At 41.3% G+C, this 26,903-nt stretch overlaps 1 protein-coding gene across 1 annotated transcript in view; it reads right to left on the reverse strand.

Annotated features, from left to right (window-relative positions):
* The window catches only part of C7 (complement C7), a 59,067-nt gene extending 35,090 nt beyond the window's left edge, over positions 1-23,977 (reverse strand). Inside the window, exons 1-7 of the mRNA XM_070934562.1 lie at positions 23,483-23,977; positions 17,919-17,974; positions 13,631-13,703; positions 10,042-10,183; positions 9,217-9,367; positions 5,826-5,964; positions 4,418-4,552 (exon numbers count right to left, since the gene is read on the reverse strand). Of these exons, the coding sequence (XP_070790663.1) occupies positions 4,418-4,552; positions 5,826-5,964; positions 9,217-9,367; positions 10,042-10,183; positions 13,631-13,703; positions 17,919-17,974; positions 23,483-23,977 (1,191 nt within the window). The remainder of the gene's footprint in view (positions 1-4,417; positions 4,553-5,825; positions 5,965-9,216; positions 9,368-10,041; positions 10,184-13,630; positions 13,704-17,918; positions 17,975-23,482) is intronic.
* Positions 23,978-26,903: the final 2,926 nt, after the last annotated feature.

Consider the following 26,903-nt stretch of genomic DNA (forward strand, 5'->3'; position numbering starts at 1 on the left):
ATGGGGATGGTCCGGACCTCAGGAGGTAACTGGTTCCAGAGAGCTGGGGCAGCCACAGAGAAGGCCTTCCCCTCGGGCCCGCCAGCCGGGACCCAGAGGAGACCAACTCTGTGGGATCTTACCGGTCGCTGGGAGCTATGTGGTAGAAGGCGGTCTTGAAGATAACCTGGCCCTTTGACTCTAGGAGGTGGTGCTCATCTCCGTTTCAAAGCCAAAGAGCCAGCACTGTCCAAAGATGTCTCCATGGTCATGTGGCCGGCATGACTAAATGCCAAAGGCTCACGGAACACTGTTACCTTCCCACCAAAGGTGTTCCCTATTTTTTCTACTTGCATTTTTTACGTACTTTCAAACTGCTAGGTTGGCAGAAGCTGGGACAACCCCATTACGCGGCACTAGGGATTCGAACCGCTGAACTGCCGAACTTTCGATCATCAAGCTCAGCATCTTAGCCACTGAGCCACTGCGACCCTTGTCTAGCCTACTAAGAGAGAATTAACTGCCTCTGATCAATATAATATAATATCTGCACCGGTTGGAAGAGTTAAGGGTGGGGGGCACCGTGTTGCGGTGGTTCTCCTCCTTTCTCTCTGATCGGTCGCAGTCTGTGTTGACAGGGGGGCAGAGGTCGACCCCGAGGCCCCTTGTATGTGGGGTGCCGCAGGGGTCGGTTCTCTCACCCCTTCTGTTCAACATTTATGTGAAGCCGCTGGGTGAGATCATCCATGGTTTTGGGGTGAAGTATCATCAGTATGCTGATGATACTCAGCTATACATCTCCACCCCGGACCACCCCAATGATGCCCTTAAAGTGATGTCCCAGTGCCTGGAGGCTGTACGGATCTGGATGGGGAGGAACAGACTCAGGCTCAACCCATCCAAGACCGAGTGGCTGTGGTTTCCGACGTCCCGATATAGTCAATTGGTGCCATCACTGACTATTGGGGATGAGTCATTGCCCCCCACGGAGAGGGTTCGCAACTTAGGCGTCCTCTTGGACTCACGGCTGTCTTTAGAAGAACACTTGACGGCTGTGGCCGGGAGGTCTTTTTATCAGGTTCGCCTGATTCGCCAGTTGCGTCCCTTTCTGGATCGGGACTCGTTAAAAACGGTCACTCATGCCCTCGTCACTTCACGCCTGGACTACTGTAATGCTCTCTACATGGGGCTCCCCTTGAGGAGCACCCGGAGGCTCCAGCTGGTCCAGAATGCGGCCGCGCGGGTAGTTATGGGAGCAGCATGGCGCTCCCATGTGGCTCCCCTCCTGCGCGAGCTGCACTGGCTCCCTGTGGTCTTCCGGGTGCGCTTCAAGGTCTTAGTTACCACCTTTAGAGCGCTCCATGGCTTAGGACCGGGGTACTTACGAGACCGCCTTCTGCCACCAATAGCCTCTCACCGCCCAGTACGCTCCCATAGAGGGGGGCTTCTCAGGGTGCCGTCAGCCAAACAATGTCGACTGGCGGCCCCCAGGGGGAGAGCCTTTTCTGTGAGGGCACCCACCATCTGGAACGAGCTCCCCCCAGAGATACAGAAGATTCCGGATCTGCGCACTTTCCGCCGTGCCCTCAAAACATTCCTGTTTCAGCAGGCCGGCCTGGCCTAACTTTCCCTTTATATTGCTTTTTGATTTTATTTTAAACTGGGATGTCTTGAATTATCTAGGACCAGAATGTTTAGTATATTTTAATTGGTTTTTTATTATTAACGTTTGTATTACATGTATTTTTATCGTTCGCTGTTCACCGCCCTGAGTCCCTTAGGAATAGGGCGGTATATAAATTTAATAAATAAATAAATAAATAAATAAATAAGAAGCTATCCTTCTCAGCTTTCTATGAAACTTCTAGGTATCTATGATGACCAAGGAAGAAATTGAATATAAGGGACTCTAGAACAGTGGTCCCCAATCTTTGTAACTTGTCGACCTGGCCCAGAATGGGAGGGGTGTGTGGTTGGCAGGCACCTGTGCACAGCTCCATTTTTGCGAGCAGTGTGTGTGCACACCCTCCACTTGCACGAATGGAGCTTCGTGGGAAAATGGAGGGTGCTTGCGCTCATGTATGAAGCTCCACTCACGTGAATGGCAGACACTTGCGCTCGCGTGTGAAGCTCCACTTGTTTGAGCGGAGGGTGCTTGAGGGGAGGCCGTTCCACTCACATGCTTGCCTGCCACTCATACAAGTGGAGCTTCACTTGTATGTGCTTGCCCATTTCCCCTGCAGCCCGGTTTCAAACAGGAAGTTGGGCACCCCTGCTCTAGAAGCAAGACCCAAAGACCAGGTCAAAATGCCCTCAGCAACTGATATTGTTCTTATTTTTTGACACATATCTTGTACTTAATGTAAGAGTCATTAATGACCTGCTATTACAGTTTTGTGAGACAGTGAAAGGAAAACATTGCTTGTCTTCCTGCTGATCTGAACATTGTTTATGATAGAGTATATAGTAGAGTAAGTGTTTGGCATAATAGAGAACTTCTGGTGTTTCATGGACAAATGGGTAATTATTATCCATGTCGTAAGCTATACAAGCTGTACAGCTTACTACGAGTTTTCTTGATTCAAGTCCATGTTGATTATTTGATCCAATGAACATGTAATTGCTATGTATTTAAGGTATTGTTTCCAGTTTTACATTTACACAGTTCTCTTAGATTCATATAATGTGAATAGCCAACATGATGATGATGATAGATCATGATGTCAGCCCTCCAAATAGATCACACTAATTCTACTTTATTTAAGGCTCCCTAAATAGAATCTTGAGAGTCTGAAAATACAAATCCTCCACCATTTCTTTTACAGTCCGAGAAGTTAGGTAGGTCCCTTCTGAGTCTCTTGCTCTGCCTACTACCAGCTTCAGGCTATGCCATCTCTTATTCTCTTTACAGCATATCTTCACCCCATCTTTCACATACTATTACAGAATGACTGATTTTACTAGAAACATTGGAGAAGCAGCTTCTGTTAATAGAATAGGAGAGGATACACTCCTTTCCATAGCTCCCCAACAACAGTCCAGCAGCCTCAAAATCTGTTGCAGATCATTCCATTTCCAGAACATATTTTTGATATTTGTTAGAAGATGAAGAAAATAGAAAAATGCCCCACTGCATTCACTGGCAGTTTAGTCAATTTCACATTAGGTACTATACAGTGGTGAAATCTAAAATTTGTTACTACCGGTTCTGTGGGCGTGGCTTGGTGGTGGTGGTGGGTAATGTGACTGGGTGGGTGTGGCCAATTTTTTTTTTTACTTTTAAAACCATTTTTTCTACAACCTCTTCAGCGAAGAGGTTGTAAAAAAATGCTTTCAAAAGGCTCTGACAATCCCAGCTGAGTTGCCTGGATCGGCAGAGGCTTTTTTTCTTTTAAATGCCTCTGACGATCAGGCAACTCAGCTTGGATCCTCAGAGGCTTTTAAAAGAAAAAAAGCCTCTGCCGATCAGGCAACTCAGCTGGGATCCTCAGAGGCTTTTAAAAGCATTTTTTCTACAACCTCTTCAGAGGTTGTAGAAAAAATGTTTTTAAAAGCCTTTGAGGATCCCAGCTGAGCCGCGCGATCATCAGAGGCTTTTTTTTTTAATTAAAAGCATTTTTTCAGCCAAAGAAATTGTAGAAAAAGTGCTTTTAAAAGTTAAAAAAAAGCCTCTGATGATTGTGCGGCTCAGCTGGGTATGGGGTGGGGGGGCAGGGATTTTTGCTACCGGTTCTCCAAACCACCCGCCTCCATCGCTACCTGATTGGGCGATCCGGTCCAAACCGGGAGCATTTCACCCCGGTACTATACTTGATTCGTAGGGAAGTTGATTATTTCTTTTCTAAAGCCTCTCTTGAGTGTGCAGTGGGTCATGCTCCCAGCAAAATGGAAATAGTTCTCGGCCTAAAGATATTAGCTGAACTTGTATTTTGTTAGAAAAGCCAACAGATATTACATTCGGATTGTTATGGGTAATTTTGAAGATACTGTAAAGCTCTAAAACAGGGGTGTCAAACTTGATTTCATTGAGGGCCGCATCAGGATTGTTTAACCTTGAGAGACTAGGGTGGGTATGGCCAAGGTGGGCATGGTCAGCTCGACGTCACTCATGTCGGGTGTGCCTGTTGTGGCCCGAGCGCTCTGCTAGTGAAAACGGGCTCCCGAACTCCATTTTTTGCTGCGATGGTGTCCTGCAATCCTCTGCCAGTGAAAATGGAGCTCGGGAGAGCTGCCTGCAGCCCTCAAATTCCATTTTTGCTGGCAAAGGCACCACGGGCCAGTTCTTTGCTGTTTCTAGGGCAGTCCCACGGACCAGATCTAAGCACCCTGTGGGCCGGATCTGGGCCCCGGGCCTTGAGTTTGATGCCCCTGTTCTAAAAGATATGTCTGCTTCACCTTTCTGTCACTTGGAGAAGGAAGAAAGCAAAGCATTACGTACCTCTGAATGGCCTTTTGCATATTTATCTACTGTGTATCGATGATAATCATTTCCAGTGTCACGACCCCCTGTCTCTTTCATATAGGACCAAGTACTGTCGTAAAATTCAGTATTGAATTCATTCTCAATTTTCACCTGTACAAAGACAAAAAATGACATTTGATGACTTATTAAAAACAATACAGTTACATTCTGATTCTTGAAATGAATATAGATTGCCTCCATGATGCAGCTTTCGTCAAGATGAAATACTATTGATATAAATGCTACTACAGGTGCTCCTAGAATTCCCAGCAAGGTTGTCAAATAACGAAGAAGCATCCTGCTGGAAATATTGGGAGCTATTAATTCAATACATCTGGAAGTTACTGGATTGGAGTAACACCAAATTAACTCCACCAAATTAAGTCCATAAATGCACATTTCCTCCTATATATTTTTATGACAGCTGCCAGATGGGCAACCCAGACGGTGTCTAAAAGTAATAATACAAGTGGTGAGATGTTGGGTTAAAGAAAGTAACCAATGAAAACAAGAAACAGCTATGGGGAGGGGGGGAAATTCCTATTCTTACTAATGGTGTTAGTAACTCTTGGTAGAAAGAGATTAGATTAGCTGTTTATCATTCTGTATGTAGCAGCACTATGTAGTCCTAACACAACATTTCTAATGTCAGCTGTGATATTTTTTAATGTCTGATCAAGGATAGATTAGAAATATGCTGTAGGAAGCCAGCCCACCCCCCTTTGAAGAATAAAATATTTTCAGGACTATTAAAAAAGGTAGGATAAAATATTTCCCCTAAAAGAGAAATAAAAAATCATAAGGGAGACAGAAACTCAGAGCCCCAGCTCTCTGCCCCCAAGCAGATACTAGCTGGGGCAGCTTTTAGAAATACAGATTTGGTAATCCATTGCTCCCTGCAGCAAAGTCTGAACAAAGGCAGAGTGATAGGATTAGCCCTCACTCAAGATCCAAACCAAGACAAAGCAATTAAGTCATAATAGGAATTGCCCAACACCCTTTCAGAACACAAGGCTCTTCGTTGCATCATCTCAGCAGCCCAAACTTCAACCAAACCTGGGAGCTCAGACTACCTATAGAGCCAGCTATGACCCCTACATAACCTCTATATTGCCGCATGGGAGTCTGACAACAGCCAATAGAATACATGTTCTTGCACAGGAACAGGAAACTCAAGGGCAAAGCCCAAGAGAAGGTATAACACCCCCCTTCACTCCATGTAGTCAGCTGCCCAGAACCATCCATGTGTTCTGCTTCATCAATAAATGGACCCTCTTTTCAATCAGCTTCCAGCCTCCATTTTGGTGCCCTTCTCTCGGATTGGAACTGAACCAGATGGATATTTCTTCCCACAATGCCAATAAAGAAAATAAACTAATCACACCTCAAATGTATAAGCAAGGACATTTTCACTCAGCCGATAAAATTCTCTCCGGTCACCACTGAAGACCTTCCGACATTGGCCACCATAGCTCTTAGTGTCAATGACCACATTTCTCATTTCACCAGTAAGGGCATCAAAGCTGCAAGCAAATAAAGTCATAACATAATTACAAGTGCAGGATCTAAAAAGTGAGCTCTGGAACCAATCGTTGGTACATCTACACTTAAATTATGGACAGAACAAGAAAGCCATGATGAAGTTTTGTAAGCATGCTACATAAAGAGGAACAGGATTGCTGTCTGTATCTTATAATACTAAAATATTTTAATCTCTATGGCAACTGTCCGATAAATTACATTTTAATCCCAAATTAACATAACAATGGCCAATCTCCTCTCATCTTTTTATTCAAGTGAAGCCATCCACAAGGCCACAGCAATGCATAAAGCATATAATTTATAGGCTTTGAAATAATATCCTAGTCTTTGTGCCAAAGTATCAATCACTCCATCAAGATCAATGAGCCAAGAGACTGGAGAAAAGCAGTAGGTATTTATGAATATGTTTAACTATGGTTTGTTGAATAATCCCCAGTTAACTGTTATCACCAGTTATCACCTTTAGAGCGCTCCATGGTTTAGGACCTGGTTATTAATGGGATCGCCTGCTACCACCAATAGCCTCCCACTGACCAGTACGCTCCCATAGAGAGGGGCTCCAACAATGTCGACTGGCAGCCCCCAGGGGGAGAGCCTTCTCTGTGGGGGCACCTACTATCTGGAATGAGCTCCCCCCAGAGATACGGAGGATCCCGGATCTGCGCACCTTCCGTTGCGCTCTCAAGACTTTTTTATTCCATCAAGCTGGCCTGACCTAAGTCTTTCCCCTTTTTTAAATGGAAATTTTAAATTTGGTTTTAAATTATTGGGGTTTTAAATTTGTTCAGCCAAATTATTTAATTCATTTTAGTTTATTTTAAATTTTGTATCTATATGTTTTATTCTATGGCTGTTCACCACCCTGAGTCCTTCAGGAGTAGGGTGGTATACAAATTCAATAAAACAAACAAACAAACAAACAAACAAATAAATAAATAATTGAGGTCATACAACATGCTGTATATCACGTCTTACAAATCACGGTAGCTGAATGCACACCACATGCCAAACAACCAAAGCCAAGTGACCCCATTATTACCCTGTATGATGTGTCAATCCAGCAAAGGAGCAATCCAGAATAAAAGGCCCAAGCATTTCAAATGGCATTTTTACTGGTTCTCTTCCTTCTTATAGGACCTATAATAGCCTTCCCCAATCTAGATGCCTTCCAAATATTCTCAATTAATTCCCTGAAATCTATTAGACAGAATTCTGAGAATTAAAATCATGCAAATGGTAGGCATCCAGGTTGAACAAGATTGGCCTTAAAAAAAAAAAATCACTGTCCAAAAATGCCAAAAATATGAGCAGGTCTGGCTGTTCAGTTAATGCAATTCAGTAAGTGAGTTGAACAATTACTGAGCTGTTTCCATACTGCTGTTACATATCTGAGCATTCATTTTCCTGCCTAGAGCTTTCCTGTCATCAGATCGGCAACTGTGGCTCAGTTCAGACAAAAATGTTCTCCTTTCCTTCTGTAAATAAAGTATCAGAATAACCAGCTAAAAATGCTTTATCAAAACACCATGACATGTTAAATGATCCTTAACATGACAGCCTGACATAACATGAAAACCTGATTTCAGTCCCTCAACTACGTGATTGAGAGGCTATTATGATCCAATTGTCCAGAAATTCCAACTTGGGAAAAAGAGTAATTGTCCTTAAGAAAAAATATGGAATGGAATTTCTCTTTAGCTACCTGGCAAAAAAGAAGCTATAATGTGGATTATTACAAATAATCCTAAATGGTAAGTATTGGTTGGAGATGTGCAGATGTGCATAAAAAGAACTGATGCTTTGAGTATGGAAATTGGCTTGACTTGCATTTCAAAAAGATTCTTCAGGTTTAGGCAAAATGATATGCATTGACTTCAGCCTTTAGCATGCTGCTCATTCTCAACACAGGAAAATACATATTATTTATTTTATTCAATTTATGCAACTCTAATTGCTTACAACATTAAAAAAACACACACAACATTTTACCACCCCAAAAGCAAATAACAGGGACAAAAGTCAAATTTGGTCAACAACACATGTCAAAAACCAAAAGGGGCTCCAACCATTCCAATCAAATTTAATCTGAGTCTTCCTCCAATGATGCTCCAGATGTCTCTTCTAGTACTTCATCTCCAAGAACTCTTTGCTAAATCAAGGAACATAGGCACAGGGAGAGGCCAAATAAGTATTGGGTGGAAGAATTAAGGTGGTCACGATTAATTGTAATAATTAACACAGTAATTATTTCTCAGAGTTTATTCATGAACTGGAGTAGCATAGCAATAAGCCAGCCAATGAGGGCTGTTTGGTAACTGAAACATAGTATTTGTTTTATGGGACCATAAGAGACAGTTTGGAGCCTGGGTGTGGCTTAACTGTTCTGTACATAAGCTTGAAGGCACTAGCTTCTCCCTCCTCCATTTTGCCTTCTCCATTTTGTGCTTCCATTTTGTGCTGTGTTTGTACTTGCTGTTTCTCTTCTCTACAACGTGGAAAAACCTACAAGGGTATTGTATGTGTTCTGCCCCAGCTACAGATCCCAAAGAACACAGCACACACAAAGTTTGTACAAAACTTAATTTACTAAAGTAACTCAGTCTTTTTCAAAACAAAGGCTGTTAATAAACTTTCTTAACAGCCTACAAGAAATCAAAGATAAAGTAATCACAGTCTTACTAAGGTTGGCGGAAAGCCCAGAAGCAATTTGCAGAGAATCCAGACGCAAAGTAGAGTGAACTAAAGTTGTTCCCTACAACTTGCTTCAGTCGGGATTCCTCCTTAAATACGCTAAGGGAGTGACCAATTAGCCCCAAGCCTTACTCTCAAAGAGACCTCCTCCTGAGGAGCCACTCCTGCCTTTTGGCAGCTCTGTGCACCCGTGCATCAAGAAGAGGCTCCTCCTCTTCATCCTCTTGACTTAAAGGAGCTTCTGGAGTTTCTGAAGGCCCTGGCTGAATCCCTGCCTCTGGCACCACATTTTCTCCAGCCTCCTCATTTTCTGACTCACACCAGCCACCTTGCTGTCAGAATCAGCTACAATCTGCACAGGCCGCTGACGGGCTTATGTGTTGTTATGTATATAAAGACATTTGAATCCTGATTAATAGTCTGCTTGTGTGCTGCAACGAACTCTGACATTATTAAACCTGCTGCACAGAATTTCTTAACAAGGGATTGATAAATAAAAATTATAACTTTTTTCATTCATAAGAACTATAAGAGCAAATTACCCTTTTCCTGTAAGCTCTACATTAGGAGGTGCTCTAAGTGGGGGCTTCTGATCACATATTTTCTTGACTTCTTCACATCTATCTTCATCAGAGCCATCTTCCAGGCAATCTTGATCTCCATTGCACACCAGTGATTTGCGAATGCATTGTCCTATTACCATAAAGATAGACAATATTGATAGGGAAGACACCTTGATAGGGTAATTGATAGGGGAAACCAAGAACGATGAACAAATTGACCTCTTTGTCAAAGTGTAAATAACTCTTCCTAATATGGTAGCATTTAATTCTGTTTAGACTACAATTTCCCAAATCCACAGCCAGCACTGAGAAAGAAAGCCCAAAATAAATTAGTACATTTCACCATGGTATAGCTGTAGATAACTGACTCATAAAAACAGTGTTGTTTGATATCTCGCTCTGGTATTTTGGCACTGGCTCTTATCCAATGGTTCCTTCACCATAATCTAACGAACAAACCTGAAAAGTAACACTGTTAGATAATTCTTTCTACTGTCTCCCACTTATTTCCATTTGCTGTCACTACAGAGCAATCTGTAAGAGATGACCAGGCTGAGCCCGAGGTCAAATGCATCATAAGTGATGAGTCCCTGCATGCCTGCAAGAGAGCTAAGTCCAGCCCACCTTGAATTCCCGTGACACTTATTCCTATGGCCAATTTGCTTTGGCAGTTAGTAGCTCAGATTTTTGTAAAGAGCTTAAGCTTGCAATAAATCTTTATATTCATTTGAACTGCCCAAATCTCCTGATTTCCCCGGTGCTTGACACAATCAGCCAGTCACTTAGACTTTTGAAGCTGTATACCTGAAGAACATCTGAAACGGTCACCACATCCTTCTTCTGTTGGGCAACCTCTTGTGGGAACACAGGCACGAGTTTCAAATGAATTTCCTGAGCATGGATTTCCCTCAAACTGTGCATAAACTGCTACAGTCCGCCTGCGAATCTAAACCAAAACACATTAATTTAGCATTGAAAAGGAGTGTTTTCAGTGAGAACATTCTCTTGGGCATAATTCATCAGGATGCATGCTTACGGTTGGTGAGTTTTGGACATAAGTCCCGAAGGTGATTTTTCAAGAGGCAACTGGACTTTCTGGTTTTTCTTTAAAGACGTTTTGCTTCTCATCCAAGAAGCTTCTTCAGTTCTAACTGGATGGTGAGGAATGGAAGGATTTATACCTGAGGACACAGATAAACCTCCAGGTGGCCTCAACAACTCACTAAAAGAATGCAAATGACCAGCTGTCTGCAAGGAATATAAATCCTTCCACTCCCCATCATCCAGTCAGAGCTGAAGAAGCTTCTTGGATGAGAAGCGAAATGTCTTCAAAGAAAAAACCAGTTGCTTCTTGAAAAAGCACCTTTGGGACAACCAGGACCTAGATGACTGAGAATCTACATAGACATTCTGGGCATAAGCAGTTTGCTTATCCCTTACTTCTTTCTTCCACCCTTTCTTTTTAGAATTTTGGATTTTTTTCCTTCCTTCCTTCCTTTCCTTTCTCCCTCCTTCTTTCCTTCCTTCCTTCCCTCCCTCAATTTTGTATAAATCCTGTTGTGAGAAAAAAAAGAAAAATGTAGACAACAAATCCAGAGAAAACACCTTGCTTGCCTCTGTTTTGTATGTGGTATATGTCTGTGTAAAATTACATACCCATCAAAATTAGGGACCTGTCTCTTATTGAGAATTCATGTCACAATAATGACAACTAAACTAGCCTTCCACAGTTTGACAGTCTGATGGATTGGATTTGAAATTATGGAATTCCCAACCAACATGCTTCCCGGTTGGAAAAAAAAATACCCTTAGACAAAGAATCTGATTTTGCATGATAGCTCTGTCTATAAATTAATGCTCAGAGCAGCAAGCAGAGGGATACCATAATTTTTGCACTGCCAGCTTGCTCCTGTAAGTACAAATCCAGAGAGCCTTAGTTAAAAGCCTGACACTGGGGAGAAGAGAGAAAAAAAGAAAAAAAGAGGATAATGAAATAAGTTGAAAGAATACAACATACCAGAAAATTCAGGGAAAATGTCTACTGTATAGGTAGTGTTTCAATAATCAGTTGAAAAGATAAATCAATTGGAAGAGAGCTGGAAGGAACCTTGGAGGTCTTCTAAGTCCAACTCCCTACTCAAGCAGGAGACCCTATACCATTTCAGACAGGTGGCTGTCCACTCTTTTCTTAAAATCCTCCAGTGATGAAGCACCTGCAAACTTCTGAAGGTAAGCGGTTCCACTGGTTAATTGTTCTCACAGTTAGGAAGTTTCTCCTTAATTCCAGGTTGCTTCTCTCCTTAATTAGTTTCCATCCATTGTTTTTTGCCTTGCCTTCTGAGGCTTTGGAAAATAAGTTAACCCCTTCTACTTTGTGGCACCCACAGATATGAGTAAAATGGTTTACTCCAGTGGTGAAATCTAAAATTTGTTACTACCGGTTCTGTGAGCGTGGCTTGGTGGGGAGGGGGGCGGTAATGTGACTGGGTGGGTGTGGCCAATTTTTTTTTTTTTTTTTTTACTTTTAAAACCATTTTTTCTACAACCTCTTCGGCGAAGAGGTTGTAAAAAAATGCTTTCCAAAGGCTCTGATGATCCCAGCTGAGTTGCCTGATCGGCAGAGACTTTTTTTCTTTTAAATGCCTCTGATGATCAGGCAATTCAGCTTGGATCGTCAGAGGCATTTAAAAGAAAAAAAGAGGTTTTTTTCTTTTAAAAGCCTTTGAGGATCCCAGCTGAGTCGCACGATCATCAGAGGCTTTTTTTTTTTACTTTTAAAAGCATTTTTTCAGCCGAAGAGGTTGTAGAAAAAATGCTTTTAAAAGTAAAAAAAAAGCCTCTGATGATTGTGTGGCTCAGCTGGGCATGGGGCGGGGGGCAGGGATTTTTGCTACCGGTTCTCCGAACCACCCACCTCCATCACTACCGGATCAGGTGATCCAGTCCGAACCGGGAGCATTTCACCCCTGGTTTACTCATATGGTATAATGAATATAATGTTGGACTTAGAGCAACACAAAGATGCTACTTGGACAACTCTCTAAAATATGACCTCTGGTTATACTCAGGAGAAGTACTATATTTATATTGTTGCAATTAACAAAGACAATTTATGACCAGCACTTATTGTTTGTGAAAAGGGAATACTAAAAAAGAAATGTAAGCTCATGGAGGGCAGCAGATAAAGTTTTTAACATTGCGTATTATCATAAAGCATAGCATTTCAATCTTAGTTACCGATTTTTTTACTTTTTGGATAGTACACTGATATGATAACTTTAATACTAGCTTTAACTGGCAAATGCTAAATAATCTTTCATACCCTACTATTAAGGCCTGGTTTAGCATCTCCAGTACAGATAGTGTTCTGCCCCAGCTACGGACCCCAAAGAACGCAGCACACACAAACTCTATACAAAGCTTATTTTTCTCAAATAACTTAGTCTTTATCAACCAAAGGCTGTTAATACTGTCTTAACAGCCTACCAGAATTCTAAGATAAGGTAATCACAGTCTTACTAGAGTTGGCAGAAAACCCAGAAACAATTTTGCAGAGAATCCAGACGCGAAGGAGATTGAACTAAAGTTGTTCCCTACAGCTTGCTGCAAGCGACGTTCCTCCTTAAATAGGCTAAGGGAGTGGCCAATTAGCCCCAAGCCTTACTCTCGTGGAGACGTCCTCCTGAGGAGCCACTCCTGCCTTTTGGCAGCTCTGCGCGCCCGTGCATTGAGAAGAGGCTCCTCCTCTTCGTCATCTTCATTTAAAGGAGCTTCTGGAGCTTCTGGAGGCCCTGGCTGAATCCCTGCCGCTGGCACCACATCTTCTCCAGCCTCCTCACTGTCCGACTCGAGCGCCAGCTGCACAGGCTGCTGGCGCAGCACCACACCAGCCTCGTTGTCGGAATCAGCTACAATCTGCACAGGCCGCTGATGGGCACAACAGGTAGTCCTTGACTTACAACAATTTGTTTAGTGACGATTCAAAAAAGTGACTTATGGCCATTGCAGCATCCCCACGATCACATGATCAAAATTCAGATGCTTGGCAATTGACTCATATTTATGATGGTTGCTGAGTCCTGGGGTGACATAATCCCCTTATGCTACCTTCCGACAAGCAAAGTCAATGGGGAAGCCAGATTCACTTAACAACAATGTGACTAACTGAACAACTGCAGTGATTCACTTAACAACTGTGGCAAGAAAGGTCGTAAAATGGGGCAAAATGCAACAAAGTTCTCGCTTAGCAACAGAAATTCTGGGCTCAATTGTGGTTGTAAGTCGAAGACTACCTGTATGAAATCTTTTAAGAGTCCAGAAAGATAAATCAGTTCATGGTTTTGGAGAAAGGACCAAGCAATTAGATATGCAGGAAATATTTATGATACTATACCTGAGTTTTAGTACAGCCATCACACTCTGACCAAGGACCATATGGATTCCATCTGCAGTGAACTGGATCAACTCTATTGGACGTTATGTATGGAAAAAGAAAAATATTGTCAGTTATTGCAGCATTGAGGGAAGAGATCTATCACAATAACAAGAGTATAGGTTTTTCATTGAAAAAGTTTTAGAATCAGTTCTGATTTGGGAAAAACCTCCAGACTGAAAAACTACAAAGTTGCTGCCAGTAGTCTTAGTACTAGCTATTTCTAGCTTTAACTTGAGGTTTGACTATAATTTTCTAGATATTTCCAATTTATCTATATAAGATCTGGAAGTCTGAAAAGGCCAGTCAAATAAATATGATGACCAGTGGTGAAATCCAAATTTTTTTACTACTGGTTCTGTGGGTGTGGCTTGGTGGGCATGGCAGGGGAAGAATACTGCAAAATCTCCATTCTGTCCCCAATCCAGGGGAAGGTTTACTGCAAAATCCCCATTTCCTCCCGATCAGCTGGAACTTGGGAGACTGAGAATAGACGGCCAGTCAGAAGTTTTACTACCGGTTCTCCGAACTACTCAAAATTTCTGCTACCGGTTCTCCAGAACTGGTCAGAACCTGCTGAAACCCACCTCTGATGGTGACCATGCTATAGAATTATTCCTAAGAATTTGGGATAAAACCATAAAAAACAATAAAACCTTAAGATGGATCGTCCTATTTACAAGGTTATTTATATAGGAACAATCTTCATTTTCTAAAAATTCACCATAATGCAGTGCTGAATCTGTGTTTGAGACAATGAATGGAAAAAACCAAGATGATTTTTTTTCTCACTACAGACAGAATGCAATTTGGAGATAGAAGATGTGTATCACTTAGGCTTTCTCCCACTTACTGCAGAGACTTAGTCTGGTACTAGTTCAGCTCTGTAAAATCATTAGTTATGTTAACATCTTGCTATGACTCTACACCAGGAACTAATTTAATGTTTGAAAATGTCATTTCTTTCAGTCCCTAAAGCACAAAAGTTGATTTGGGAAGTGTTTTTTTTTTTTTTTTAAATCCTATCCTGCTACATTGCAAATAAAGAAGTTGAAAATAAAGTAACATAGACAAAGGAAGAGGAAAAAGAAACTTTTGCTGTATTCTACACAGAATATGGCTCAGTGGCTAAGACCCTGAGCTTGTCGATCAAAAGGTCGGCAGTTCAGCAGTTCGAATCCCTAGTGCTGCGTAATGAGGTGAGCTCCCGTTACTTGTCCCAGCTTCAGCCAACCTAGCAGTTCGAAAGCACATAAAAAATGCAAGTAGAAAAATAGGGACCACATTTGGTGGAAAAGTAACAGCGTTCCGTGCGCCTTTGGCATTTAGTCATGCCGGCCACATGACCATGGAGACATCTTCAGACAGCGCTGGCTCTTCGACTTTGAAACAGAGATGAGCACCGCCCCCTAGAGTCGGGAATGACTAGCACATATGTGTGAGGAGAACCTTATTGTTATGGCTCTCCAGTTTGAATCTTTGAATTGGAAACACCAAAAGATACTCCTTCAGTCTGTTTAGCCATATAAATGGTATAATGATTAAACTAGGGTGATTAAACTTTTTTAGGGTGACTTTTAGAGTGATTGGGTATTATTGGATATTATTTTGAACTGCCCATCTAGCAGTATCAAAAGCATGCAAATACGAGTAGATAAATAGGTACCACTTTGGTGGGAAGATAAGAGTGCCTTGGTGTATAGTTATGCTGGCCATATGACCACGGAAATTCTTTGGACAACGCTGGCTAAGAAACAGATATGAGCACCGGCCCTAGATTTGGATACAACTGGACAAGGGAAACCTTTACTTTTCTCTGTTTCTATCAAACATGAAAACATTTCTTAGTCAAGAATGTTGCATGTGCATAATAAATACACAACCAAGAACACATAATCATATATATTTGTTAAGTTTTAAAAATAATATTTTTATTATATTTATATATTTTATATGTCTCTTTTGAATGATATGTAGATGTTGCTCATGTCTATGTGCCTGTTGATGGCCAATTTGTCTGAGTGGCAGACTTCCAGGAATTTCTCTATGTTTTTGGATTTGACTTCTAACTATACATACCTACCATACATATCAATGACATTCAAAAGAGACAATCAAATAGTCAAAAAAGAAATAAAAGATCAAAACATCAGTCAACACCCAGATAAGCAGAGATTAACTCAACCAACAATCAAGAATCAAGAACAAAACAAAGTCTACCAACTCAAACAAAGAAGTTAACAATAAACTATAAGTTAATCAGGGAATCACCTAGACCAGAGGTGTCAAACTCAAGACTCGGGGTCCAGATCTGGCCCGTGGGGTGCTTAGATTTGGAAAAGTGAAGGACTGGCCCACAGTGCCTCTGCAAGCAACAATGGAGCTCTATTTTTGCTGACAGAGGGTTGCAGGAGGCCGTCACTGCCAAAAGCAGAGGTTTGGAGCCCATTTTTGCTGGTAGAGCACTCGGGCTAACCCCCGCCCTGACACGAGTGACATTGAGCTGCCCCCTCCGCCCTCCCAAGGTCAAACACAAAACTGATGCAGTCCTCAATGAAATCGAGTTTGACACCCCCAACCTTGACCATATCCACCCAACATTGATGGGACAGGCCACTTCCTTTTAGCACTGATGTTGTAATCTAGGGTGGTAATGAAACATCTGCAAGAAAACAATCAGAAACAGAGAGCACCAAGGACCACATACAATTGAATATGCCAGAGATTCCCAATGCTTTAAAAAAAAAGACAGTAAAATACCAGAAAAGATCATATTTTAAAATGTAGATTATGTTAGTATTGCTGGGGACTCACTTTTTAGATCCAGGGGATTATTTTTAAAATTACTTGAAATAAACAAAATTGGATCATACTTTTTCAAAATGGAGATGCATTGTACAGCTATTTAATATATGTAGACATTTACTTATGCATGTGTTTATTTATTTCTTTTTAGTTTCCTTCTCTTGTTATAGTTTTTACACATATTATTTTGTATTTTGTGGAAACAATCTGTCAAGTTATTTGGTTATTAAAAGACTACTGAAACCAAAAGTAATTCAATTCCAAAGGAATAGCTTGAAGCAGGCACCCCTTTCTGCAGCTCTTTAAAACATACACATTTCCCCCCAGGAAGAATGTAGCTGCTTTAAAGAGTTGCAGCCAGAAGCTAATCTTGCATTCCTGAAAACATAGGAAACTTACAAACAGAATACGATAATGATTGCACCTCTATAAAATTTTGTGAATGAGAGTGAATAAGTAATGTGTGGAAGCATTCAGTTCTCCGAATACAGCTCGCTCATGTTTATCTAATTTGGTCCTTGGTCCTTGAAGCTGTCATCCCCATCTTGGTGTCCTTCTGATGTTGGAACTGCCACTCAAAATTCTCACCACCATGCCTGAAACTATTGTAACAGGGAATTCTGAGATTGCAACCCAAATTCACCTGAATGCTTATTTATTTGTGGAGAGGCTTCTCAAAAGTGCTAAAAATTGAAACGGATTGTTTAGCACCAGAAATCACATGGGAAACGGCAATCTTAATAATTTCATAACATTGCGCAAATAACTACGAAAGGGCTGTGAAAGCATTTTGTATGCTTTAGATTACACACACACATACACACACAAACCACTCCCAGTATTCAACATCTTAACAGAGGAATTACAGACAGAGTAACTACTTTGGAAAAAGTCCCACGCTTTTATCATGAAAGTTGTTTCCTCCACCACTCAGTTAAAATAAAATAAACTGGCAATCGAGGAAAAAAATGGTTTTCATAAATCCTCAGTCTGTAAACTGAACAAACTAGCTTCTCTTGTTCTTGGGTAGTAGGGAAATCTCTCTTTTTTAACTGGGAATTAAGGCAGTAAGTGGTGCTGATGGAAAAAGAGACAACGATCAGGACTTAGCAGTTCCCACAGCGATGTAAGGCTGTGATTTTCCGGGTCCAAATTCCTTATGAAGTTTACTGGAAAACTTTGGTTCACCTTTCATCTGAACCCAGCTCACACTTTTGTTCTGAAGATAAAATGAGAAAATTTATATACACGCTGGGGTGGGGCAAGGGAGGTGGAGAAAGAACAAAAAAACAGGAGAAATGAAATGTTTTTTAGAAAAGGCTATGGTTAGCTTCAACCTAAGCATCTCTCATTTTTGAGAATATGATGATGAAGTTCATTGCACATCCCATTTTTGCTTATTTAAGACACATTCAGATTTATTTTTAAGACATGTTCTACTTACCTTGAAAAAACAGGAAAGCAGCCTGTAATTTCTAACAGAATCAAAATGGTTAGAACCTAAAGAGAGAAGAGGAAGAAGACATTACTAAAGGCATGTAGTTTTTAACTACTTTTTAACCTAATTTCCCAATACATTAATGAAGGAAAGCTCTGCTGAAAGATGCTTTGGTAACAATACTGCCATAGTAGCTTAATAAACAAACAAACAAACAAACAAACAAACAAACAAACAAAAAAGAATATATATGTATATATTCCAGTTACTGCTATCCATTCTCTCCCACCCCAACTCATCCTGTGTTTCTGGAGTTGTGAGCCCATGTTATCCCTTTCTGCTTACAAAACAAAGTCTGCTTTTTATAGATTTATAGAAATTGACTCAATGCCATTCTTACCTTCATAATTAGAGGAAGTCTGCCTTTCCACCCAGCAAAAACCTTCCTTTAGAGGATAAACCTTCCTTTGAGAGGAGGCTGCACTTCAGAACTAGGCGGGTCACTTGTCAGTCCAGTTATCTGGAAACTGATTCTGTGCCCAACTGCTTTGCTTTTTCTTTCATAAAATAAACTCTAAGCAACACTATGGAATGCTAACACTAACTCATAATCTCCTGGGAGAAATTGTTCTCAAATTTCTGAAAGCATTCAAATCTAGTTTATAAATTTGTACCATACCCTGCAACGGCTTGGAATGCCGGAGTTCTGGAGAAATATTTAGAATATTTTTAGACAAAAACCACAATTTAGGAAGCTGTTGTGAAATCTATCAAAGCCAGGCAAACAGATCTGGTCTGCAAAAATCCAGATGATCACTGCCATCTAGTGGTGATCCAGAGTTTCGAAGTCCAAGTCAACTAGCTCTCATCAAAGTTTATACCATTTATTTTGAATGGTCACGAGCCACTAAAAGGCTTGGCTGGCAATATTTCTGCCTCCACTTCAGTGGTGGGTTGCCCCGGTTCGCACTGGTTCTATAGAACCGGTAGTAAAACTGGTGGGAGGCTCCGCCCACCGACCCCGATGTCATCAAAACGCTTCTGTGCATGTGCAGAAGGTTCGAACCGCTGCAAACCTACCGGTTGCAGTAAAGGTAAGTGGAATCCACCCCTGCTCCACTTCCTTTTAACCAGTAGTGCCAAAGCTATTCAAAGTGCCAGGATTTCAATTCAGGAACCACTGCATGAAAACTGAGCTCTCAAAAAAAAAAAAAAAAAAAAAGCAATTATTTTTATTCAATTATTGGCCAGTTGAAATTTGAAAGTACAATTCAATGCCACCTATTTAAACAATTGTCATCTTTATTTCCCAATGGGTAAAATTGTAATTTCTGCTTTAAATCCCCAGGTCTCTTTACTATTTATGAAATATAGGCAGGATTGGTCTTTTTTGTGGCATGGTGTTATGACTTCTTCCCTCCAGTCTCAAGAAACACTAAAGTTTTAGATTCTTGATAAAAAGGAAAGTAATTTATTATTTTAATTTTTCAAAAGGCTATATTCGTTTTTGAGAAAAAGAAAATTCAGAATCCGTCCTTCAGAAGGAAATCCATCCAAGGGAAAACCATTTTCCACTTTTCTGAAACAATAGCCATTTTTCAAATTTTAGCTATAGCTTAGTCACAGCAGAATTTATTGTACTGAATAAGAAAAATGGAGAGGAAAATTTTCAGGGTTTCTAATGCTAGCCAATATTAGAAATTATGTTCTAATGCTAGCCAAAAACATTTTTTGTAATTGTTTCTTGATATGTAAATAATCCTTCTGGGTGGTTTTAATAAAATCAATTAGGGAGGATTAATTAAAAGTAGGAGTTGATCTACTCATCTAAAAGACATGGTCATCCAGCCACTTTTAAATAAACTTTTCTAGGATATATAGTAATACATAAAACAGGCCGATATATCTTAAAACAGAGTTTGTGACCAATAGCCTTTTTGTAGAAAAGCTCTTGAACAGATCATAATAATGTTGTAGAAAGAACTGGACAAAATGGTGCTTGGATCAAAAATGATCTACCATCATTCTGATTATAACCTGTATCTAGAAAGAGGCAGGAAGAAATGCAATCCTTAGGTTACTGCTGAAGTGTGTGTGTGTGTGTGTGTACATACATGCATATATACACACACTAATATATATATGCTAAATATATATATATATAAACAATACATGTTTTGAATTTAAGAAGGAGTATAGGGAAATATAATAAGAAAGTGAAAAAGAAATAAGAGTCACTTTTATGTGAGAAGGGCATCTATAGTATACAAATATGTTAAATAAAATAAAGAAAAAAGTAATAAGGAAGTTATATTTATATTTTGCCCTCTCTAAGGTTATTTAGTAATTTCCTTCTTTCCATAATCTACCTTTTCTAATCATCAAATCTATAAATCATCGATTTATTTTTTCCCCACAGAAAGTCCATAAGGGTTTTCCAGTAACTAATAAATCTGGTTGTTGATTTGTCTTTAAGCAAACAAGTTAATTTTGCCACTAGTTCCTGTCATCTTTTACAGATTAACAGAGTTGGAAGGGATCTTGTAGGTCATCTAGTCCAACCCCCCGCCCAAGCAGGAGACCCTACACCATTTCTGACAAATGGCAGTCCAGTCTCTTTTTGAAAGCCTCCAATGATGAAGCTCCCACAACTTCCAGAGGCAAGCTGTTCCGTTGGTTGATTGTTCTCGCTGTCAGAAAACTTCTCCTTATTTCTAGGTTGAATCTCTCCTTGATCAGGTTTTTTTTAAAAATTTTTTGATTTATATGCCGCCCTTCTCCGGAGACTCAGGGTGGCCTACAAGACATTAAGCAATAGCCTTCATACTTTTGTATATTTTATACAAAGTCAGTTTATTGCCCCCACAAACCGGGTCCTCATTTTACCTACCTTAGAAAGGATGGAAGGCTGAGTCAACCTTGAGCCTGGTGAGAATTGAACTCGCAGTAATTGCAGGCAGCTGGAAGCTAAATATTACTTTTAACAGTAGCATTAGTCTGCTGCGCCACTCAGTTTCCATCCATCATTCCTTATCTGGCCTTTGGGTGCCTTGGAAAATAGCTTGACCCCTTCCTCTCTGAGACAGCCCTTCAAATATTGGAACACTGCTGTATCTCCTGGTCCTTCTCTTCACTAGAACGGTTACAGTTCCTGTAACCGTTCTTCATATGTTTTAGTCTCCAGTCCCCTAATTATCCTGGTTGCTCTTCTCTGAACTTTTTCTAGAGTCTCAATATCTTTTTTATAGTCTGGTGACCAAAACTGGATGCAATACTCTAGGTGTGGGCCAGTGGTGGGTTTCAAATTTTTTTACTACTGGTTCTGTGGGCGTGGCTTGGTGGGCGTGGTGTGGCTTGGTGCGCGTGGCAGGGGAAGGATACTGTAAAATCTCCATTCCCTCCCCACTCCAGGGGAAGGTTACTGCAAAATCCCCATTTCCTCCCAATCAGTTGGGACTTGGGAGGCAGAGAATAGATGGGGATGGGGCCAGTCAGAGGCGGTATTTACCGATTCTCTGAACTACTCAAAATTTCCACTAAAATTCTCCAGAACTGGTCAGAACCTGCTGAAACCCACCTCTGGTGTGGTCTTACTAAGGCTTTATAGAGTGGTATTTCTTACTGATTTAATCTCAGATTACCTAAAGGACATTTTGCTACATGCCCCTTTTCAAATGCTAAGATTACCAAAAATAGCTTATTAAAATGAGTTGAAATAGTTGGTGCTCCAACTTAAGGCAATTCTCATAGCCTATTACAGTGAGGAATCAATCCACTCTGAAATGTTATATGACACTGAGGATATACTAAGATGAAGAGGTTACAAGATATTGCTAAAAATATAAACTGCAACAATGATGCTTACTGCAAAATCAGAGGCCATTGAGGTCTTTGGCCCACAAGTGACCGTCTGCAACGGTCACTGGCTGAGAAGTTTCTTCCGCAGTCAGCTAATCAGTTCCCCAGCAGCAAAGGAATTGTTGGTCCTTTGCCAGTAATAAACCAAATAGTGGGGCAACAGAGCTCCACAATATATCAGTGTCAGCCCGCTGTGTTTGGCCAGGTCAACAGTCATGGCAAGTTTCTTTATTATTATAGCGTACAATAACAGAAACTTGAAGGCCTGCCAGAAATGTTGCTTCCCCATTTCATACCAAACAATATCTAGGTGGGGGTTGATGAGAATCATCTAGAGTTTTTCATGCTTCCTTCTTTTTCAAAAGCAGGCAATATTTTCTCCATAATGGTTCGTTCGTTCCTTCCCGCTTCCTTAAGGCCAGGTCTACATTCCTTCATTCCATTATTAATTATTAATATTATTAATACATTCATACTGGCTAGGGTATTCTGGGATTTGAAGTCTGCACAGCTTAAAAGTTGTTGAGGCTGAAAAACACTTGAATTACGTGTTAACCAGAATTGGGTTTCAGCAGGTTCTGACAAGTTCTGGAGAACCAATAGCGGAAATTTGAGTAGTTCGGAGAACCGGTAATAAAAATTCTGACTGGCCCCGCTCACATCTATTCTCTGCCTCCCAAGTCCCAGCTGATCGGGAGGAAATGGGGATTTTGCAGTAACCTTCCCCTGGATTGGGAAGGGAATGGAGTCTTTACAGTATCTTTCCCCTGGAGTGGGGTGGGAATGGAGATTTTGCAGTATACTTCCCCTGCCCCGCCCACCAAGCCCCGTCCACCAAGCCACACCCACAGAACCGATAGTAAAAAAAATTGAAACCCACCACTGGTGTTAACATGTCGCCCACTCACAGGGGAAATTAACAGGAGGAAAATTGCATATAACCTGAAAACAAGGCAAGCTTACTTTCCATTTCAAAGAATGACCTTGACTCCAACTTCCCATTGTCCTTATAAAAAATGGTCTTCGTCAGTTTTTCTTTACAGTCATGGCAGTTTTAAAATAATGGCAAAAACTTCAAAGGCCACATTGGATGTAAAATGGAAAGAGCTGGCAATATTTGTGTCAGGGGTGAAATCCAGCAGGTTCTGACAGGTTCTGGAGAACCGGTAACAGAAATTTTGAGTAGTTTGGAGAACTGGTAGCGGAAATTTTGATTAGTTTGGAGAACTGGCAAATACCACCTTTGGCTGGTCCCAGAATTTATTTATTTATTTATTTTATTTTGTCAGATTTATATGCCGCCCTTCTCCCGTAGGACTCAGGGCGACTCACAACAATAGAAAAACCTGACAATAAGTAAAAATTAAATAGTATTAAAACCAAATTAAAAATCCCCAAATACCCAAATTAAAATCCGCGGCAGATCAGGGAAGTTGGTGGAAGAGCCATGTCTTTAGGTCAGTGCGGAAGGTGTGGAAGGTGCGGAGGTCGGGGGCTGTCCGGAGCTTGATAGGCAACCCATTCCAGAGGGTCGGTGTGGCCACAGAGAACGCCCTCATCCTGGGGACCGCCAGCCGACACTGTCTAGCTGAGGGGACCCGGAGGAGGGCAGCCCTGTGTGAGCGCACTGGACGGTGGGAGGCCGGTAGGAGGTGATCCTGCAAATACCCCGTGCCCGTGCCATGGAGGGCTCTACAGGTGAGTAACAGCACCTTGAAGCGAATCCGGAGGACCACCGGCAGCCAGTGCAGCTCGCGCAATAGTGGTGTAATATGGGAGTAGCGGGATGCACCCGTAACTACTTGCGCGGCCGCATTCTGGACCAGTTGGAGCCTCCGGGTACACCCCAAGGGCAGCCCCATGCAGAGGGAATTGCAGTATTCCAACCAAGAGATAATGAGAGCCTGAGTGACCGTATGGAGGGCGTCCCTGTCTAGAAAAGGGCGTAACTGGCGCACCAGGCAAATCTGTGCAAATGCCCCCCTTGTCACAGCCGTTAGATGCTCCATTAAAGACAGACGTGAATCAAGGAGGACGCCAAGATTACGGACCCTATCCGAGGGAGCAAGACACTCTCCTCCCATCAACAGTGATGGGGCAGCTAGATCATGGAACGTTGGAATCCACAGCCACTCTATCTTGGAGGGGTTGAGTCTGAGTCTGTTCCTACCCATCCAGACCCGTACCGCCTCCAGGCACTTAGACATCACAGAATGGGGTGGGAATGGGGATTTTGCAGTATCCTTCCCTTGCCATGCCCACCAAGCCACACCACACCCACCAAGCCACGCCCACAGAACCAGTAGTACAAAAATTGAATTTCACCACTGATTTGTGGTGTGTGTGTGTGCTGGGAGTGAGTGGATTTTTGTAATGCAAGCATTTTAATCTTTGTTTTCAGTCTAAGATGAAAAAGGGAGGGAGGGAGGGCCAAAGTACATCTGAAAATCACTATTTTACTATCCAATTTTGAGATCCAAGGATTTGGGAAGCTGCAACAGAGATGAGCACCGTCCTCTAGAATTGAACATGACTGAACAAAGGAAACCTTTACCTCTCTTTAAAACAGAACAGGAAAGTATATATAGTTAAGAGCTCCAGCTAATTCCTCCCTAGTGGTCCTTCCTACTGAGGTGTCTACTGCACCTGCCTGAGAAGAAACATTAGGAGGAGCCTCAGTGAGGTTGAGGGTACTGGACAAAATTTATTTATCAAATTTATATGCTGCCCATCTCATTGGAGTGGTGCAGTGGCCTAGAGGTGGAGCTCTCGCCTCACAATCAGGAGGCTGTGAGTTCGATCCTAGGTAGTGGCAGGTATTTCTTTCTATGGGCACAATGAGTAAATATCAACTGTGAACTCTGCATTGGTGACAGGAAGGGCAGCCAGCCAGTAAATACTCAGCTCCATTCAGTTGCCCTGATTCCATCCCGATAAAAGGGATTACTGGGTCATTTAAAGACAAAAAAAAATGCTGCCCATCTCACTCTGGGAGGCTTACAATTAAATCACAAATGTAAAAAAATATTAAATACATTAAATACAGAGGCTGTTACATATGTAAATAGCGAGTGAAGCCAGGGATGTAGACTTCACTCAGGTCCAGGTTTAGCCGGACATTTGCATGCCCGCCACTGATTGGTGGATTCAAACGGTGCCCACTGCTGATTGGTGGATTCAAATGGTGGGAAAAGTAAAGCGTTGTCAGTGGCTGGATCGGTGGACAGCTCCCTTTAAAAGGAAGCGCTGGCAGCTAAGCCTTTGCAGAAGTTACTGACTTGAAATAAAGAGCTAAAGTTACTTCCTGTCATTCTGCCTCTTCATTGATTCCTACAACTCAACAGAGGCAAGAAGCAGAAAGCTAAGACTAGTTTAGATTTTAGGTTTTACTAACATCAGGTAAGATCAGAATTGCCTTTGGAACTGCTATGGAGCTGCGCAAAACGGTCCTTCCACTTGATGAACCTGGACTGGTTAAGGCCTCTTTTCTCCTGTTGTATCAATTACAAGAGAAACGTACACAATTCTATTCTACTGAGGAAATGTGCAATTCATATTTTGCCCTGTGGACAAAATGATATATCAGTCTCATGTTCTCACATGACCTCACTAGGGATTGCTCTGTCCAGTTACCTGATAGAAAAATCCCCTGTATGAGATTTGCTTCCAAGTACGCACGGCTAGAATTGCACTGTAAACACACAGCAAGCATCAATATGAAAGAAGTAGAAAGTTAAGATAGTCCCTTAGTATTTAAACATATTCCTTATTACTACATGGCTGTGTGATTATTTTGGATCTATTTCTCTATGATTTATTTCTAACTCACATATTTAAAGCAGCCAACTGCTTGATAAACTAAACATATTTATGGCTTAAGTAAAAATATTTCAGCAAAAGAGACGCATGCCAAGATTGGTTTGGAATATCCCTTGGGACTGAGATTCACATACTTCTCAAAGTTCATAAAAGTTTTATATATGGATTCATTCAACTATTTAAGATAGTATTGTTACCTTGTGCTGTCTGATTTTCATCTGTTCCTGTCTTTGCATTGTAGTGTAATAAATACACTCATTCAGATATGTTAATTAACCTCAATTCGCTGAGTTAAATTTTGGGGCAGCCTCTATTTTTCAGTCGTTCGACTTTTTTGTAATTACATTGCATGCATTGGAGTGACACATTTAATGTATATCCTATTTCTCTAGAAGTAAAAAAAAAATGATCGGCTTATAAGAACAGAGGATATAGTACTGTGCAAAAATTACATATGGAAAAAAAAACCACATACTGTACAGTGGTGAAATCCAAATTTTTTTACTACCGGTTCTGTGGGCGTGGCTTGGGCGTGGTGTGGCTTGGTGGGCATGGCAGGGGAAGGATACTGCAAAATCTCCATTCTCACCCCACTCCAGGGGAAGGATATTGCAAAATCCCCATTCCCACCCCACTCTGGGGCCACTCTCCAAACTACTCAAAATTTCTGTTACCAATTCACCGAACTGCTCAAAATTTCTGCTACCAGTTCTCCAGAACCTGTTAGAACCTGCTAGATTTCACCCGATACTGTACTATTGTGCTCTTCACTCCCAACCCCCATAGCATAATTATACTATGATCAACCACATTTAAAGCCATTGAGAAAACAAGGCTGTATCACCCCATCCTAATTCTAACCAAAGATAATAAAAAAACACAACCAATGCTATCTTGGTACCGTATCCTGGCTTGAAACTGGAATGCAATGGATCTAAATAATCACTTTCCTCTAGGAACCTCTGGCGTTGATGCCCAATTATCTTCTTAACAATCTTCCCCCAAAAGAAAAGCTTGGCAACTGAACAGACATTGTTGCTGAGGCCAATGATGACTTCTTGAGAAGTCATTCTTCAAAGTCAAAGAAATCACCCCCTTTCTCAAAGAAGCCTGTCTAGACAGTTTTCCATGGCTACAAACCAGGCATAAAGCAAAAAAGCTAGAAGAGGTAAACACCTGGAGTGTGATACATACTTTAAAATAAGTCACAGCTCCTTGAATTTTGTACAGAGGGGAAGTAGCTCCCATCAGGAGGGAAGTATTAGGGGAAAGGTAATGCTCTTATTTCTAAATCCACAAGTATGCCAGAGGCAA

This window comes from Pituophis catenifer, unplaced genomic scaffold (assembly GCF_029215685.1).
Source record: "Pituophis catenifer annectens isolate HBS135680 unplaced genomic scaffold, rPitCat1.0.hap2 SCAF_2, whole genome shotgun sequence".
NCBI lineage: Eukaryota > Metazoa > Chordata > Lepidosauria > Squamata > Colubridae > Pituophis > Pituophis catenifer.